The sequence below is a fragment of the Hypomesus transpacificus genome, unplaced genomic scaffold, assembly GCF_021917145.1.
Source record: "Hypomesus transpacificus isolate Combined female unplaced genomic scaffold, fHypTra1 scaffold_287, whole genome shotgun sequence".
Taxonomy (NCBI): domain Eukaryota; kingdom Metazoa; phylum Chordata; class Actinopteri; order Osmeriformes; family Osmeridae; genus Hypomesus; species Hypomesus transpacificus.
This window is the reverse complement of record NW_025813814.1, coordinates 2,180-15,990: the sequence shown is the minus strand read 5'-3', so window position 1 is coordinate 15,990 and position 13,811 is coordinate 2,180. Positions and strand designations below refer to the sequence as shown.

General features: G+C 50.1%; 1 protein-coding gene across 1 annotated transcript; it reads right to left on the bottom strand.

The window, feature by feature from the left end:
• Positions 1 to 1,094: 1,094 nt before the first annotated feature.
• Positions 1,095 to 13,145, bottom strand: LOC124463490 (protein bicaudal D homolog 2-like). Its single transcript, XM_047015227.1, has 8 exons — positions 12,616 to 13,145; positions 8,549 to 8,761; positions 7,145 to 7,297; positions 6,488 to 6,955; positions 4,630 to 5,658; positions 3,953 to 4,104; positions 3,016 to 3,241; positions 1,095 to 1,376 (listed from the first exon to the last, which is right to left on the bottom strand). Exons 1-8 carry the CDS (start codon positions 12,853 to 12,855, stop codon positions 1,374 to 1,376), a joined length of 2,484 nt encoding a protein of 827 aa, XP_046871183.1. The 5' UTR covers positions 12,856 to 13,145; the 3' UTR covers positions 1,095 to 1,373.
• Positions 13,146 to 13,811: the final 666 nt, after the last annotated feature.

Below are 13,811 nucleotides of genomic sequence, written 5' to 3'. Positions count from 1 at the left end.
ATTAATATTCTCATTCAGTCACACTAATATTTCTGAAACAGACTCATAACAAGGTGGCCAAAGTTAACAGTTATGGTTTCTGAAACATCTAATCTTGCATTCAAGGCCACACTATTACAATTTTTTCATCAGTTTCACTCACTCTTCCTTTTAGTGGGTAATGACAAATGTGCTTCTCTTCATTAAATCAATAAGAAATGTAACAGAGATACAGTTCTGGTACTCCTTTGTGAACAGCAAGGCACAATCATTCTAGGCCAAGAGGTGAATAACAAAGGCAAAATGTCCCGATGAGCTTGATCATTTGTCAAACTAATTATGAAGATTTGGTAAATATTAGAAGACTTATTTCAATGCATCTTCAATATCTGTTTTCTGTCAATTCTTGCTTGTCTGCTAGGCCCCATTGTATTATTGACCCCAGAGAAACCTAAAGTAAGTCACTTAGGTTCCTATGACCTTCCCGATATCAAATAAAATAAATATCCATGTTCAACGTGGCTTTCCTTTTAAACTATGAATCTGGCAGTTACTTGCATGCGCAAATAATAAAAAATATCTATAATATTTAAGTTAATCAAAACATATGTTCCAAAAGGTCATGACTTGAAGGTCACAGAAGCCAAACAACATCTTATGACATTCACCGAGGTGTCACAAGCATGATTCTGAAAAATAACTAACAAAAGTGCGCAGTAACGGGGGGGCGGGGGCAGGTCAGGTGTTGACTCAGAGGGATTATCAAGGAGAAATGTCAGGGAGGGGGGCTGGGTGGAGTCAGGGAGGGGGGCAGGTGGAGTCAGGGAGGGGGGCTGGTGGAGTCAGGGAAGGGGGCTGGTGTGGTCAGGGAGGGAGGCTGGTGTAGTCAGGGAGGGAGGCTGGTGGAGTCGAAGAGGGGGGCTGGTGGAGTCAGGGAGGGGGGCTGGTCGAGTCAGGGAGGGGGGGGGGATGGTAGGGGGGATGGTGTGGTCAGGGAGGGGGGCTGGTGGGGTCAGGGAGGGGGGCAGGTGGAGTCAGGGAGGGGGGCTGGTGGGGTCTGGGAGGGGGGGGGGCTGGTAGGGGGGATGGTGTGGTCAGGGAGGGGGGCTGGTGGGGTCAGGGAGGGGGGCAGGTGGAGTCAGGGAGGGGGGCAGGTGGAGTCAGGGAGGGGGACTGGTGGGGTCTGGAGGTCCACAACCACACACTCTGGATTCCGGAAGCCTCACTGATGCACCAAACTCACGTCCGTCTTTAAGATCAATGGTGTGTGTGTGTGTGTGTCTACCACAAGGCAGTGTGTGCGTGTGTGCTTTTGTATAGTCAGCGGCAGGGTTCTCTCTCCACCACGGTGAAAGGTACGCCATATACAACCTGAAGAATTCTGCATGATTTAGTTACTGCAAAAAAATTGGAGAGATTTAAAAGAAATACCGTTAAAATCATCAGGTATGGATTCTGACATTTTTCACCCGATTAAATCACTTGTGTGGTACTTGTGTGGTATTTGGTGAGGTAAAGTTAGGATGGAAAGATGAGTTAATGGCTGTGGTTAGAGTGCAGAGTGGATGGAGACTGGAGGACAGTGCATGCTGTGCATTTGATTGCAAGAAACAGAGGACTCACACTAATGGCGACACGTTAGATGGGTCGACTACCACCCACACATGAAACGAAACGATGGAGGCGTTGACTGGACATGAGAAGATTACTGACGAGCAGATGTAGACTGGAGTAGGATGGAGGTAGTGGGACAAGATCACAAACACTTAAACTTGTTGAATTCTGTCTTTCCACATGCGGAATGAGTCCCCCCGAATTGTTAAAACACAGCCGAACTAACGTGTTTTACCAAGTCTGTATTTTAGTTTTCAGAAAGCAAACCATGCTTTGGTCCTACATTCTCTAGCCCTCAAAAGTGCAACATCTTAATCTCATAACATCTTAAATAACACCTGATGTAGCAGCGAGAGGAACCCACAACAGAGATTCCTGCCTAATAAGTTTTAAAGTGCTTCATTATCAGCTACAGAACAGTACGTACAAACAATTCCCTCAAGATTTACTCTCCTTGAGAGATTATTGTTGAACCCCTCAAAAGGAGCAGGCCAATCCCCAAGGGTAGTCTCCTGGCATCTGCAGCCTGGCCTTCTGCCTGCCCTTCTGAAGGCTTCATCCTCCTCTATGCTAGCTGCAGGTAGTGTTTCGTGATAGCGATGCAAGTTCAGCACTCTCACCCCTACAAAAGCTTCAGCGTTGTTGGCGTAGCCTAGCGAATAGCGGTAGAGGTTACCCTTGTTGGCGTAGCCTAGCGAATAGCGTTAGAGGTTACCCTTGTTGGCGTAGCCTAGCGAATAGCGGTAGAGGTTACCCTTGTTGGCGTAGCCTAGCGAATAGCGGTAGAGGTTACCCTTGTTGGCGTAGCCTAGCGAATAGCGGTAGAGGTTACCCTTGTTGGCGTAGCCTAGCGAATAGCGGTAGAGGTTACCCTTGTTGGCGTAGCCTAGCGAATAGCGGTTGAGGTTACCCTTGTTGGCGTAGCCTAGCGAATAGCGGTAGAGGTTACCCTTGTTGGCGTAGCCTAGCGAATAGCGGTAGAGGTTACCCTTGTTGGCGTAGCCTAGCGAATAGCGGTAGAGGTTACCCTTGTTGGCGTAGCCTAGCGAATAGCGGTAGAGGTTACCCTTGTTGGCGTAGCCTAGCGAATAGCGGTAGAGGTTACCCTTGTTGGCGTAGCCTAGCGAATAGCGGTAGAGGTTACCCTTGAACGTAGCTAGCATCCCGCCATGCTGGGAGCGTCATAACTGCAGCTATGTTAGCCGTTCGCCTGGTTAAACCCCACCGTCCCAGACACAGAATTAGCATGCCGGCGTAGCGTTACAACAGCAGGCGGTGACACACACGCACAGACACGGTGAGTGAGACAGAGAGAGTTCAGAGGTTACAGTAGATCTTGTACTTTTCGCTGCAGAGGACCACGGGTCTTCCCAGGATGCACTGGGGCTCGGGAAGACCCCGCCAGGAGTGCTTCGGACTTACGTGGTGGTTGGCGGCTCCTCGGCCCTTGGCGGAGGTCTTCCCCCGGCCGCCCGCGCCGCTGCGCCTGGCCTGCTCGTGGTCGAACTCCAGGTCCTCCAGGCGCTGAGTCAGGGCCAGCTTCTGTTGGATGGCCATGCGAAGGAGCGAGTTCAGGGTCTTCTTTTCGTCCTCGGCCGCAGCCAGCTGCCTCTGCATGTCGTCCAGCTGGGTGACGTACTCGTCGCAGCTGCCGGAGAGAGGGAGAGGACGAAAGAGTGGATAAAATAAAGAGGGGGAAAGAGAAAATGTGTGTTAGTAATAAAAAAAAGTTGGGGGGGAGACAGACTGGGACTTCAAATAAGTTCCAGTTCTCCCCTGCAGAGGGCGCAAATCGTCTGTTGTGGCTGTGGTCTGCCTTCATGTGTTTTCTCCATTCCCCCGCTCTCCACATTTTCCAGATGTCACTGAAGCCCCTGCCAGAAGTCTCTCCCAAATGCTCTACTGTTACATCAGAAAACTCCCACAATGCCCTCTGTTTTCCCCTCACAAGGAAAACCGCACAGCCTGCTCAGTAACCTTGATTCTCATTGGTGCAGTTCACATGTCTAAACCCCAATCAAAACTAGTGTTTGCTCAGTCACAGATTTTAAAGTGATGTTGACTGTAGATCAGATAAATACATATTATAAAACATAGGGTCGCTAAATTAAGGGGCAACTCCATATTACTTTTAGCCAAAAAGTATAAGGTTGTATTATTCTTATTATAGTAGGTTATAATGAAAGACCTAAATTGTATAAATTGTATACCATGTTGTATACCAACATATTGTATACCAAAAATTGTAATATGTATACCATGGTAATCTCCTATTATAAAAATTACATCAAACCACAACATCCTCAGTGACTTTCTAGCGTTAGCGGATTAGGATGTTAGCGTTAGCGTGTTAGCTCACCGCGTGGCGAACATGGCGCGTAGCGAGGAGAAGGTGGCGGCGTCCTCCTTCAGACCCTTCAACTCGTTCCTCAGCTTCATCATGGTGTCCGTCACCATCGTCTTCTCAATGTCGTACTTGCTCTTCAGATTGGCCAGCGCCACCTCTGCCGTCTGTGTGTGTGGGGGGGGGGAGATTGTTTTTATGACAGACCGCCGACTGCTCTCTGACTACATACTCACACACAGTCCCTCATAATCTATACTGTAAACACAGACAATAAGTCACCCCGCCCCCCCACCCTGGTCCCAGTCACCCTCCCCCCCCCCCCTGGTCCCAGTCACCCCCCCCCCCCCCCCCCCCCCCTGGTCCCAGTAGCCCCCCCCCCCCCCCCGGTCCCAGTCACCCCTCCCCCTCCCCGCCACCCCCCCCCCCCCCCCCCCCCGGTCCGAGTCACCCCCCCCGGTCCCAGTCACCCCCCCCTGGTCCCAGTCACCCCCCCCCACCTGGTCCCAGTCACCCCTCCCCCTTTTCCCCCTGGTCCGAGTCACCCCCCCCGGTCCCAGTCACTCCTCCCCCTCCCCGCCACCCCCCCCCCCCCCCCCCCCCCCCCGGTCCCAGTCACCCCCCCCCCACCTGGTCCCAGTCACCCCTCCCCCTTTTCCCCCTGGTCCCAGTCACCCCGCTCCCTCCCTAACCTGCTTGTTGGCCTTCAGCACGGTCCTCAGGGTGGCGATCTGCTCCCTCTTGGTGCTGAGCAGGGACTTGAGCTTCAGGATCTCCCCCATGCAGGCATCCTTGTCCTTGTCTGCCACCGAGCCCAGCTCCATGGAGGCCAGCCTCTGGCGGGACAGCTCCGTGGTTCGGTCCACTGCTTGCTGCAGGTGACGGATCTGGTCGCGGATGATGGCCACCAGGTTGTAGATGTTCATGGGCTCCGCGCGAGGCTCGGGGGCCGGGGTCGAGGGAGTAGAGGCCGGGGCGGCGTCGCCGGCGTTCCCGGGGTCGGACGACTCCGGTACGAGACCGTTGGCGAGCAGGACCGGGGACGACCTCCGGCCCCTGCCCTCGCGGCCCCGCCCCATGCTAGCCTTGCCGTCCTTGTAGTAGTCCAGCATGACGCGGTTGGGCGTCTCGTTGTTGCACATGCACACGTGGTTGTAGAGGTTGGCCAGCTCCTCGCTGAAGGCCACCAGCTCGTCCTGGGCCACGTTGAGGCTGCCCTGCGACTCCCCCGCCGCCTCGCTCACCTGCCTCAGCTCCTTCTCCAGCCTCGCCACCTCCTGGTGCTCCACCCGGCTGCTCTCCTCCAGGGAGGCCAGCTTGGAGCTCAGGTCCTGGACGTGGGCCTCCAGCCGGCCGCGCTCCTCGTCGTACCGGGCTCGGCATTCCTGGTACTCGGCCTTCAGGGCCTTCAGCTCCAGACGCAGGTCTCCCGCCTCGGACACGGCCACCGTGTACTTGCAGCGGAGGATCTCCGGCCCGTCGATGTCCAGCTCGTAGTAGTCGCCGCCGCCGCCGTCGTCGTCGTCCCGGCTGTCGCGCTCCTTCTCGCTGTCCAGGGCCGAGTGGCGCTCCTTGCTGGCCTGGAGCTTCCGCATGGCGCTCAGGTTCTCGCTGAGGCGGCCGACCGTCTCCCTCTGCTCGTCCAGGGAGCCGTGAGCCTGCTCCAGCTGCTTCTGGGAGTCATGCAGCGAGGACAGCAGAGACGCCTTGTCTCGCTCCACCTGGAGGACACATGGCAGGCAAGAGATGATCAATCTGTACGGCAAAAAACATGACATGTCCTCAGATTTTTCCGAAATGTTTCCATTTTCCAAGTATGTGTGGTTTTGAATGAAATTAAACTGAACTTGGAGAACGTTTCATTGCACTTGACGTATATTGCTTTTAGTATACAAGTATTAGAGATAAAAAACAACATTAAAGTATAAGTAACCTGGTGCAGTTATAAGTAACCCCCGACATATTTTATGTTTTAAGTAAAAGTTAAGTGACTAAATGTGTCCTGTTATCTGGAATTGTACCGCTTCCATAGTGACTGATTACATGGGTACTTTACTGATGAATTGAAAACATCAAAAAAGAAACACAAGTGAATCGACCGCCAACCACTGTAACAGTTCACACACAGGTGAAACATGTTCAAACGTTATCTGTATGCTTTCTATGAGATGGAAAACTTGGTGTTTATTTAAAACCAGTTTCGTCAATTAGTGACTAAAAATGAATAAACACCATTTCAGGGGTTTTCAAGGACCTTTCTGTCACAAGGCACAACCCTGTTCACATCTACCACTGACCCTGGTCAACCCCTCCACACCACTCAACATGTTTACCCACACACAGTAAACATCAGAACATGTCTTCAATCAGCGTTATGCTGGAAACTGAGAACTTAAGGGGCCTTCAGGGTTGAACCCTAATAGTAAAAATGACTGTTGAATACATTTTCAGTACCTGCCTATTGTGTGTGTGTGTGCAGATAGTGTGTGTGTGTGTGTGTGTGCGCAGACAGTGTGTGTGTGTGTGTGTGTGTGCAGACAGTGTCAGTACCTGCATGAGCTGCTGCTTGAGTTTCTGAATCTCCGAGATGTTCAGCTCACTCAGCAGGTCGTCCACCAGGCTGGGGGCGGGTCTGAAGGCCTCCCCTCGCTTCGCCCCCACGCCCTCGTGGTCTTCCCCGCCACCCCCCCTGGACACACCGTTCTCCAGCCCCCGGATCAGGGCCCCGTGGTCGGGCTCGCTGCCGGGGGAAGAGGGGTCCTCGGTCAGCCTGAGGCCGTCCAGCGAGACGCCGCCCAGGGGGCCGTGGTAGAAGGCGTCCCCGATGGTCATGTGGTGGGAGAGCTCCTTGCGCAGCGCCGCCTTCTGCTCGCGCTCGGTCTTGATGGTCTCCAGGGCCTCGGAGAGCTGGCGCTCGGAGATCTCCCTCAGACGCAGGGCCTCCTCCAGCTGGCTGTGGAGACACTGGGAGTCCTCCTCCAGGCGACGGATCTCGTGCTTCAGACCCTCAAACTCCACCTGGCGACGGACAGGAGGAGCTCCGTGGCTTCACTGACTTCATACGCAAACATGCCGATTATGTCATGGCTGCTTTTTGGAACCCTTAAAACTTATCGAGGTCTCTCTTTTTACATTTGTATTTTCATCAAACAGCTCTCCTACACGGCTACCCAGTCTCAACCGAACTGGTTGCCACCCCCCTCTCACCTGGCTCTGCCTCAGCAGGGAGACCTGCTTCTGCAGTGAGATGTTCTCCTCCTCCAGCTCGCTGTAGTCCTGCAGCACGCGCGCCTCCCGCACCTTGTACTCCCTGATGTCGGCACGCAGCTGGCCCTGCTGCAGCTCCACCAGAGCACAGCTCTGAGCCGGGCAGGGGGCACGGGAGGAGGGGCGCAGGGGGACGGGGGTGGAGGGGTGGAGAGGGGGTGGAGAGAGAGGGGGGAAGGGGATGGAGAGAGGAGGAGGGGAGAAAAGGGGGAAGTGAGGAGAGAGCGGGTGAGTAGAGAGAGGGGTTGAGGAGAGAGAGGGGATGGGGAGGGGGGGTGGAGAGAGGGGGGGTGAGGAGACAGAGAGAGAGGGGGTAGAGAGAGAGAGGGGAGGGGGGGTGAAGAGAGGGGGATGAAGAAAAGGGGGGTGGAGAGAGGGGGGGTGACGAGAGAGAGAGGGCAAGGGTTGAGAGAGAAGTGCTATTAGATTTGATAGAACAGGTATTTGCATACAGGATGATTGTACTTCACAGTCACCCAGTTTATCATCCATAGCTCGTGTTTTGCTTCTATAAAAAGGGAAAGCATATTCCATGAATTATATATTTTTGGTACAAATGCAGCGCCTCCATTTAGAAATCGTAACTGCAATGAACAAAGCTGCATCCAGCCAGGGTGTATGTGGACTGACGGGCTACTGGGCTTTCAGAGTTCTAACATGCTGCTCTAACGAGAGGGGGGGAAGCACAGGACCCAGTGTGGACGCCAAACCAGGCCACACAGGGCCCTGGCGGAGGACACCCTTTGTGTCACTCACAGAGGACGATTACAGCATTCCTCTCTCCTGTGTGGACACACACACACACACACACACACACACACACACACACACACACACACACACACACACACACACACACACACACACACACACTGGTGCCAATTGACTTTTCCCCACTATAAGCAGACAGACTCAGTTTCTTAGTGTGTCTCAGTAAATATAAATCTCTTATAGTTCTTCCAATCCCATTAGCTCCAAGTCTTCTTCTCTATTAATAATTAGAAATATCCCTATCACCCAGAATATAATCCCAACCCTGTATACTACTGCTACTGAATAAATCGACTTGACCCTTATATAATGCTTATAAGTTTGACGCACTAATGCATACACACCCCAAGCACACACAAACTTCCATCAGTAAGTCTATTTATGTTTATATGGTCTAATTTAAATTCTACGTCAGGTACCTGACTTCACGAACAGAACCAGACTTACAACATAAACATTCCCCCTCAGTCGCAATAAAACACATTTCTAACCAATATTGCATCTGATATGATGTTCACCAGCTACCCACCACCCCCCCAACCCCACGTGTCACTCCTTCCTGTCCCGACTCACCTCTCTCATCTCCACGGCGACAGAGGCCATGCGTTCGTTTTCGGCCTGGGTGCAGCCGAGGGTGTCCCTGGCCTGCCTCAGCTCAGTCTGCAGCTCCAGCACCAGCCTCTGATAGTGGGCCTCCTTGCTTGCCGACTCCAAGATCAAACACTCCTCCCTGCTCTCCCCGTCTGCCGCCACCTTCCTGTGGGTGGAGTAGGCCTGGCCGAACGCCTGGAGGGATGGAGGGGACAGTCAGGCCTGTGGATGGGGGGGTGTGGATGGGGGGTGTGTGGGTGGGGTGGGTGTGGATGGGGTTGGTGTGGGTGGGGTGGGTGTGGATGGGGTTGGTGTGGGTGGGGGGGTGTGGATGGGGGGTTGTGGATGGGGTGGGTGTGGATGGGGTGGGTGTGGATGGGGGGGGTGTGGATGGGGTTGGTGTGGGTGGGGTTGGTGTGGGTGGGGTGGGTGTGGATGGGGTGGGTGTGGATGGGGGGGTGTGGGTGGGGTTGGTGTGGGTGGGGTGGGTGTGGATGGGGTGGGTGTGGATGGGGGGGATGTGGATGGGGTTGGTGTGGGTGGGGTTGGTGTGGGGGTCTACGTGTTTGTGGCTTCACCTGCGCAGTCAAATTGTTCAAAATAAGACTTGACCTTAAGCCATAACCTAAGAATAAACGACAGACTGAAGAATATACAGTAGACATTCTCCAACTGGGTGTTCAAGAGCTGGCTCTGGGAGGTCATGTCTGGTGACATGGCTGAAAGAACATCAATCTCACAGTCAGCTGTGGCCCAGTCCTGTAGAACAACCTGACCCCCCCCCCCCCCCCCCGCCCCGGGACCGTCCAACTGCCAACTGGTGATGTAACAGACTCTGTACCCCGTCCAGGACAGCGCCTACCCCCCTCCCTCCCCTCACTATAATTGGGAGCGTTTGGGCGAATGCAAATAATCGTTATGGTGCGACCTATTTGAATTTCTTTACAAAACGCTTGCTAATTAGCTATATGCTCACGACAATTACAAAAAAATATATAGGAAACTCAAACGTTATATTAAGTTATCCGTATGGAACAAATATGACAGACCAATTATTTATCTCTTAACATGAACGACTAGCAAGCAAGATGACAATCACATAATTGAGTTAATTATAATGTAGCTAAAAATCGTTAATTAGCTAGCCTAGCTTATGTTACTGCTCATACCCGGTCAAAAGCTGGCAGTGTTAGCTCGCTAGCTACTTTTACTGTGTGAGTTAGATAAACCGTATCTTCGTTATTGTCGATGTAGCTGGAAACAATTTGAAAACCGTTTCCCTTTTTATTGAAGGGCAGCAACATAAGATTATGTGTACATTGTTAATTGTCGTTTTGGGAAGATCAACCAAACTCCTCGTAAAAAGCGGCATTTTGTGTGAGAGAACTAGGGTAACTGCTGGCTACCGGAAGTTGTTGACCTAGCTTGCGCAATATGCGGAAGAGCGGCATGTTTAGGGAATTAGATGAAATCGAAATGATGTATTCAACCTTTAGATGTGTTTTTCTTTTTTTTCAAACCTTCACGAAAATATGTGTTCAATTTTTATAAACTTTTTTTTTTTTTTTTACCTTTCGGAACTACTTTGGGGTTGAAATTCACTAAAGACGAGACCAAGTTGTGACATCTGTAGTGACTCAAAGTCTAACTGCGGACACACATGGAGACCAGACGGTGACGAATAGGAAGAGAGCCTGATAACCACGGTGACAACCCCTTCATCTCTCACGCCCTCACCGCCACAGAACAGGTCAGACTATGGACTGGGTTTCTCCTCTGCTTCGACAGAAGCTATGATTAGCGCTAACCCTAACCAACCATTCAGGGCCAGGATACTGGACGCTACACTGAGACACGTTGATGGTCCCTCTGTCCTTTAGGTAGTCATCAGAATCAGAAAGGGTTTTAATCGCATGAAAGTTTGCACAGAAAAGGAATTAACTTTGGCAGGAAGGTGCATACGTTCAACATATAGGAGGAGGAGGAAGAGTCATTCCTCTGTCACATGGTCACTCATGGTCATTCAGCGAGAAACCCTGACTCTCAGAGTGATCCAGGGTTACACAGTCCAGCTGCTTGCTCTTGGAACTCAAGGCGTTCTGAACAGCTTGGCTGAGCTGGCCAGGCAGTGAAACAGGAGGAGAGGATGAAGCTGTGTTTATGAGCTTAGTGTGTGTTACCTCAACCTGTGTTGTTGAGCCCCTGTCTGAGCCGGTGCCAGACTACACGCACGTCGTCATAGGAACACACAATCCCCTGTGACAACACACAGGTGTCCAGAAGTCCACAGAAGGGTTAAAGTGAGCGCTGCCTTCTAGAAGTTAATTTGGTGTTCAGTGAATGACCCTCTTTGGCATAGAGTGTGCGTGTTGGTATGTGGGTCAGTAGTAGACAGGAGTACTCTTTGCCCTTTTCTCGCTCTCTTCTCTCTTCGCTTCTCTTCTTACAACAAACTTCAGAAGACAATCGACATTTAAAAAAGCTAAATGCTGTGTTTCCGACAAAGTTTTTTTTAAATTAAGGATTGAGGAGGGTTGAGCATGGGTCAAAGACAGACTACACAAATGCATCTTCTCATTGTTCCTACAAATCCCACAAGGCTTCACTCTAGGGTTTGGAAAAAAAAGTCCTAGTCTAGGGCCATGAAGTGCCTTCAGAGAGATACAGGGGCGAATCCTATTAGGCCCAGTGGAAGACTTAAGCCTTTATTTAGTGCTGGTTAGAAACTATTACAGCTACACAGAGACCACATTTAAAAGGCTTACTCAAACATAGCCTCAGAGTGTCTGGGCGAGGGTGCGCATGCATGTGGCTCTGGTGGCTAAAGTAGGTGTTCAAGGATGCAGGTGTGTGTGTGTAAACGTCTTATATTATTATCGAATGGCCAATTTGTTTTAGTTACTGCAAGTGGCAGCTCGTATCTAAGACGAAATTCGAGAGACCGCAGATAGAGTGCGGCTAGAAAAGCACTTTGAGCTGCAATTCTTGTATGAAAAGTGCCATATAAATAAAGTTGTACTTACTTATTTACCCTGTCACTGTATGCAATCTTATGTGATTCAGTTTTACAGAGACCAAAACATTCTATTGAACTAGGGGGGAATTCTAAGTAAATCGTGTGATTGCATGCCCTTGAAGAAGATGGAGGATTAAGAATACTGGAATTCATTATCTGTTAAAAAAGGGAGTCTCCTGTTGGAAACATTTTCAATGTGGGTTCATTTGTGGGGTACCTCAGGAAGAATTGATCTAAGATGGCATCAATGTATCTTGAGTGGATGCCTAGCTTGTGTTTTTCACTTTGAGAGCACAGACAGATGCTGCGAGGAATGACGCATATCTAACACAACGTACTTCAAATGTATTCAACTCTTCTAATGCCAGATAGAGGTAGGTTGTGTCTGGATTCACTGGAGACACAATGACTTAACTGAATCTGAAGTACGTTCATCTAGAATTAAATTCACATGTCATCGTCTTTCATTACCAACAAGGACACATGACCTCTAGTTTGTCTCACTCAATTTGCTGCCTACAGCAGGGAAAAAAATATTTCCCAAGCCAGAGTAACACGAGGACTTGCTAGGTTGCTTGCTGTGTTTATTTGAGCACTTTATATGTCAACAGCATGATTGAGAGGTTTGAAGAGGTTCAGGGGAGAAAACAAATACTTAGAAGAACATGACAGGTCAATATCACATGGCAGTTACTCATCTGTGTTGTGATAAATTATGAAGAGGCTGCAGATTAGGATCTGTGCCTAGTGATAAGGGGCATACTACTGTACAATGCTTTCAAAAGTTAAAGACCATAATCGGTTGTTATTTTTAGTATTTATTGCATATAGTTGATATATTGCAAATACAACATGAAGACCAGCAAAGGAAATGGGTTTGGAAGTAGGATTTAACACTGACGGAACAATGTTTCTTCTTTGTTTGAAACGGTGTTTTAGGGAGGGAACTGTAAGTAATGTAACCCGTTTTGACAGCAAAACGGATACATTTGTAGCACAGACGTCCAGTCAAGCTTGCTGCTATATCGCCTACCTCCTTCAGCTGGTCGAGTTCCTGCCGAACTGTCTCGTACTCGGTCTCCATCTCATCAAAACGCTGTTTGAGTTGTTGTTTCTCCTCGAGAACCGCCAACCCATATTCCGCTGCCTGGATCTTCTCATGGGTCGTTTCACTTAACTCCCGGGATAGACGTTCCATCTCCGCTTGAAGCCACTGTGGCCCGGCCTCTGTTACCAGAGTCGCCTCGGGGTATTCCCGTTCCTCCCCAGACATCTTGGCCAGCCGGTTTCCGCCAACTACAACGATAACGGACCCAGCCCTGGACAGACCGCGGACGATACGCGCAAAATCAGTGCCTCTTGTGTTTGTACTGCATTGCTGAGACTTCCCCACTCACTTCAAGTCACTTTTTGAGAAACACATGTCAGTTGCCGAAACAGTTAAGATACTGGTAAAGGCTCCATATGCACCCCCCGTTTTCTTTCCCCTCAAACAACTTCATGAGTCTAGAAAGGAACTAAGCTTAGATCATCGTTTTGGAATACGGTGCGTTTCGAGTCTTCCGTTGCATGTTGGGATACGTAGTTCGGAGTTCGGTTTTAAAATACGTGGTCAGGCTGGTTAATGGACTTCAACTCCCACAGTTCTTTTTATGGTACTTCAAGTGTGAGAGAACAAAACGATCGTGAAGGTCTTCTTATAAAGGTTCTTGAACACGGCTGCCATCTACAGAAGCTATGATGGTGTTACAAATCTTTATCCGAATTTTTTATTCCTCAAGGAAACTATATTTTAAGTACACAGATCACTGAAATTAGGCACACATGATCCTTTCTCTTGCGTTTAATTAATCACTGATATTTATTTAGCCAGAAGTTTAATATAGATCCCAAATGCAGATTATTCATTTGAATAAATAATAATTTCTTCCCTGATGAGCATTCAAAAATGTATGTTGTCCTCTATGCAAGAAATATGACTATAATTCACAGCTCACTGCTCACTCACACATCTGTGTGCAGTGGGAGGACGGATGTGATGTGTTTAGATGGGTGTGCCCATGTGTGGAGCAGGGGCCATGTTTGATCCAATGTTCTCGGTCCCAGAGCCGACGAGCTCAACACCAGTCCAACACGGATCAAAGTCCAGAGACACTTTATTTTGTTTAGCACATCTTATCCAATCATATGTCATATCATATCCAGTTAGTTGACTTACAACCCTGTACT

Coding starts and splice junctions, on each gene's coding strand:
- LOC124463490 (XM_047015227.1), bottom strand. CDS start 12,855: ATGTCTGGGGAGGAACGGGAATACCCCGAGGCGACTCTGGTAACAGAG. Junction 7,298..8,548: donor TCGCCGTGGAGATGAGAGAG/GTGAGTCGGGAC, acceptor TGCCCGGCTCAG/AGCTGTGCTCTGGTGGAGCT. Junction 3,242..3,952: donor CGCGCCATGTTCGCCACGCG/GTGAGCTAACAC, acceptor TCTCTCCGGCAG/CTGCGACGAGTACGTCACCC.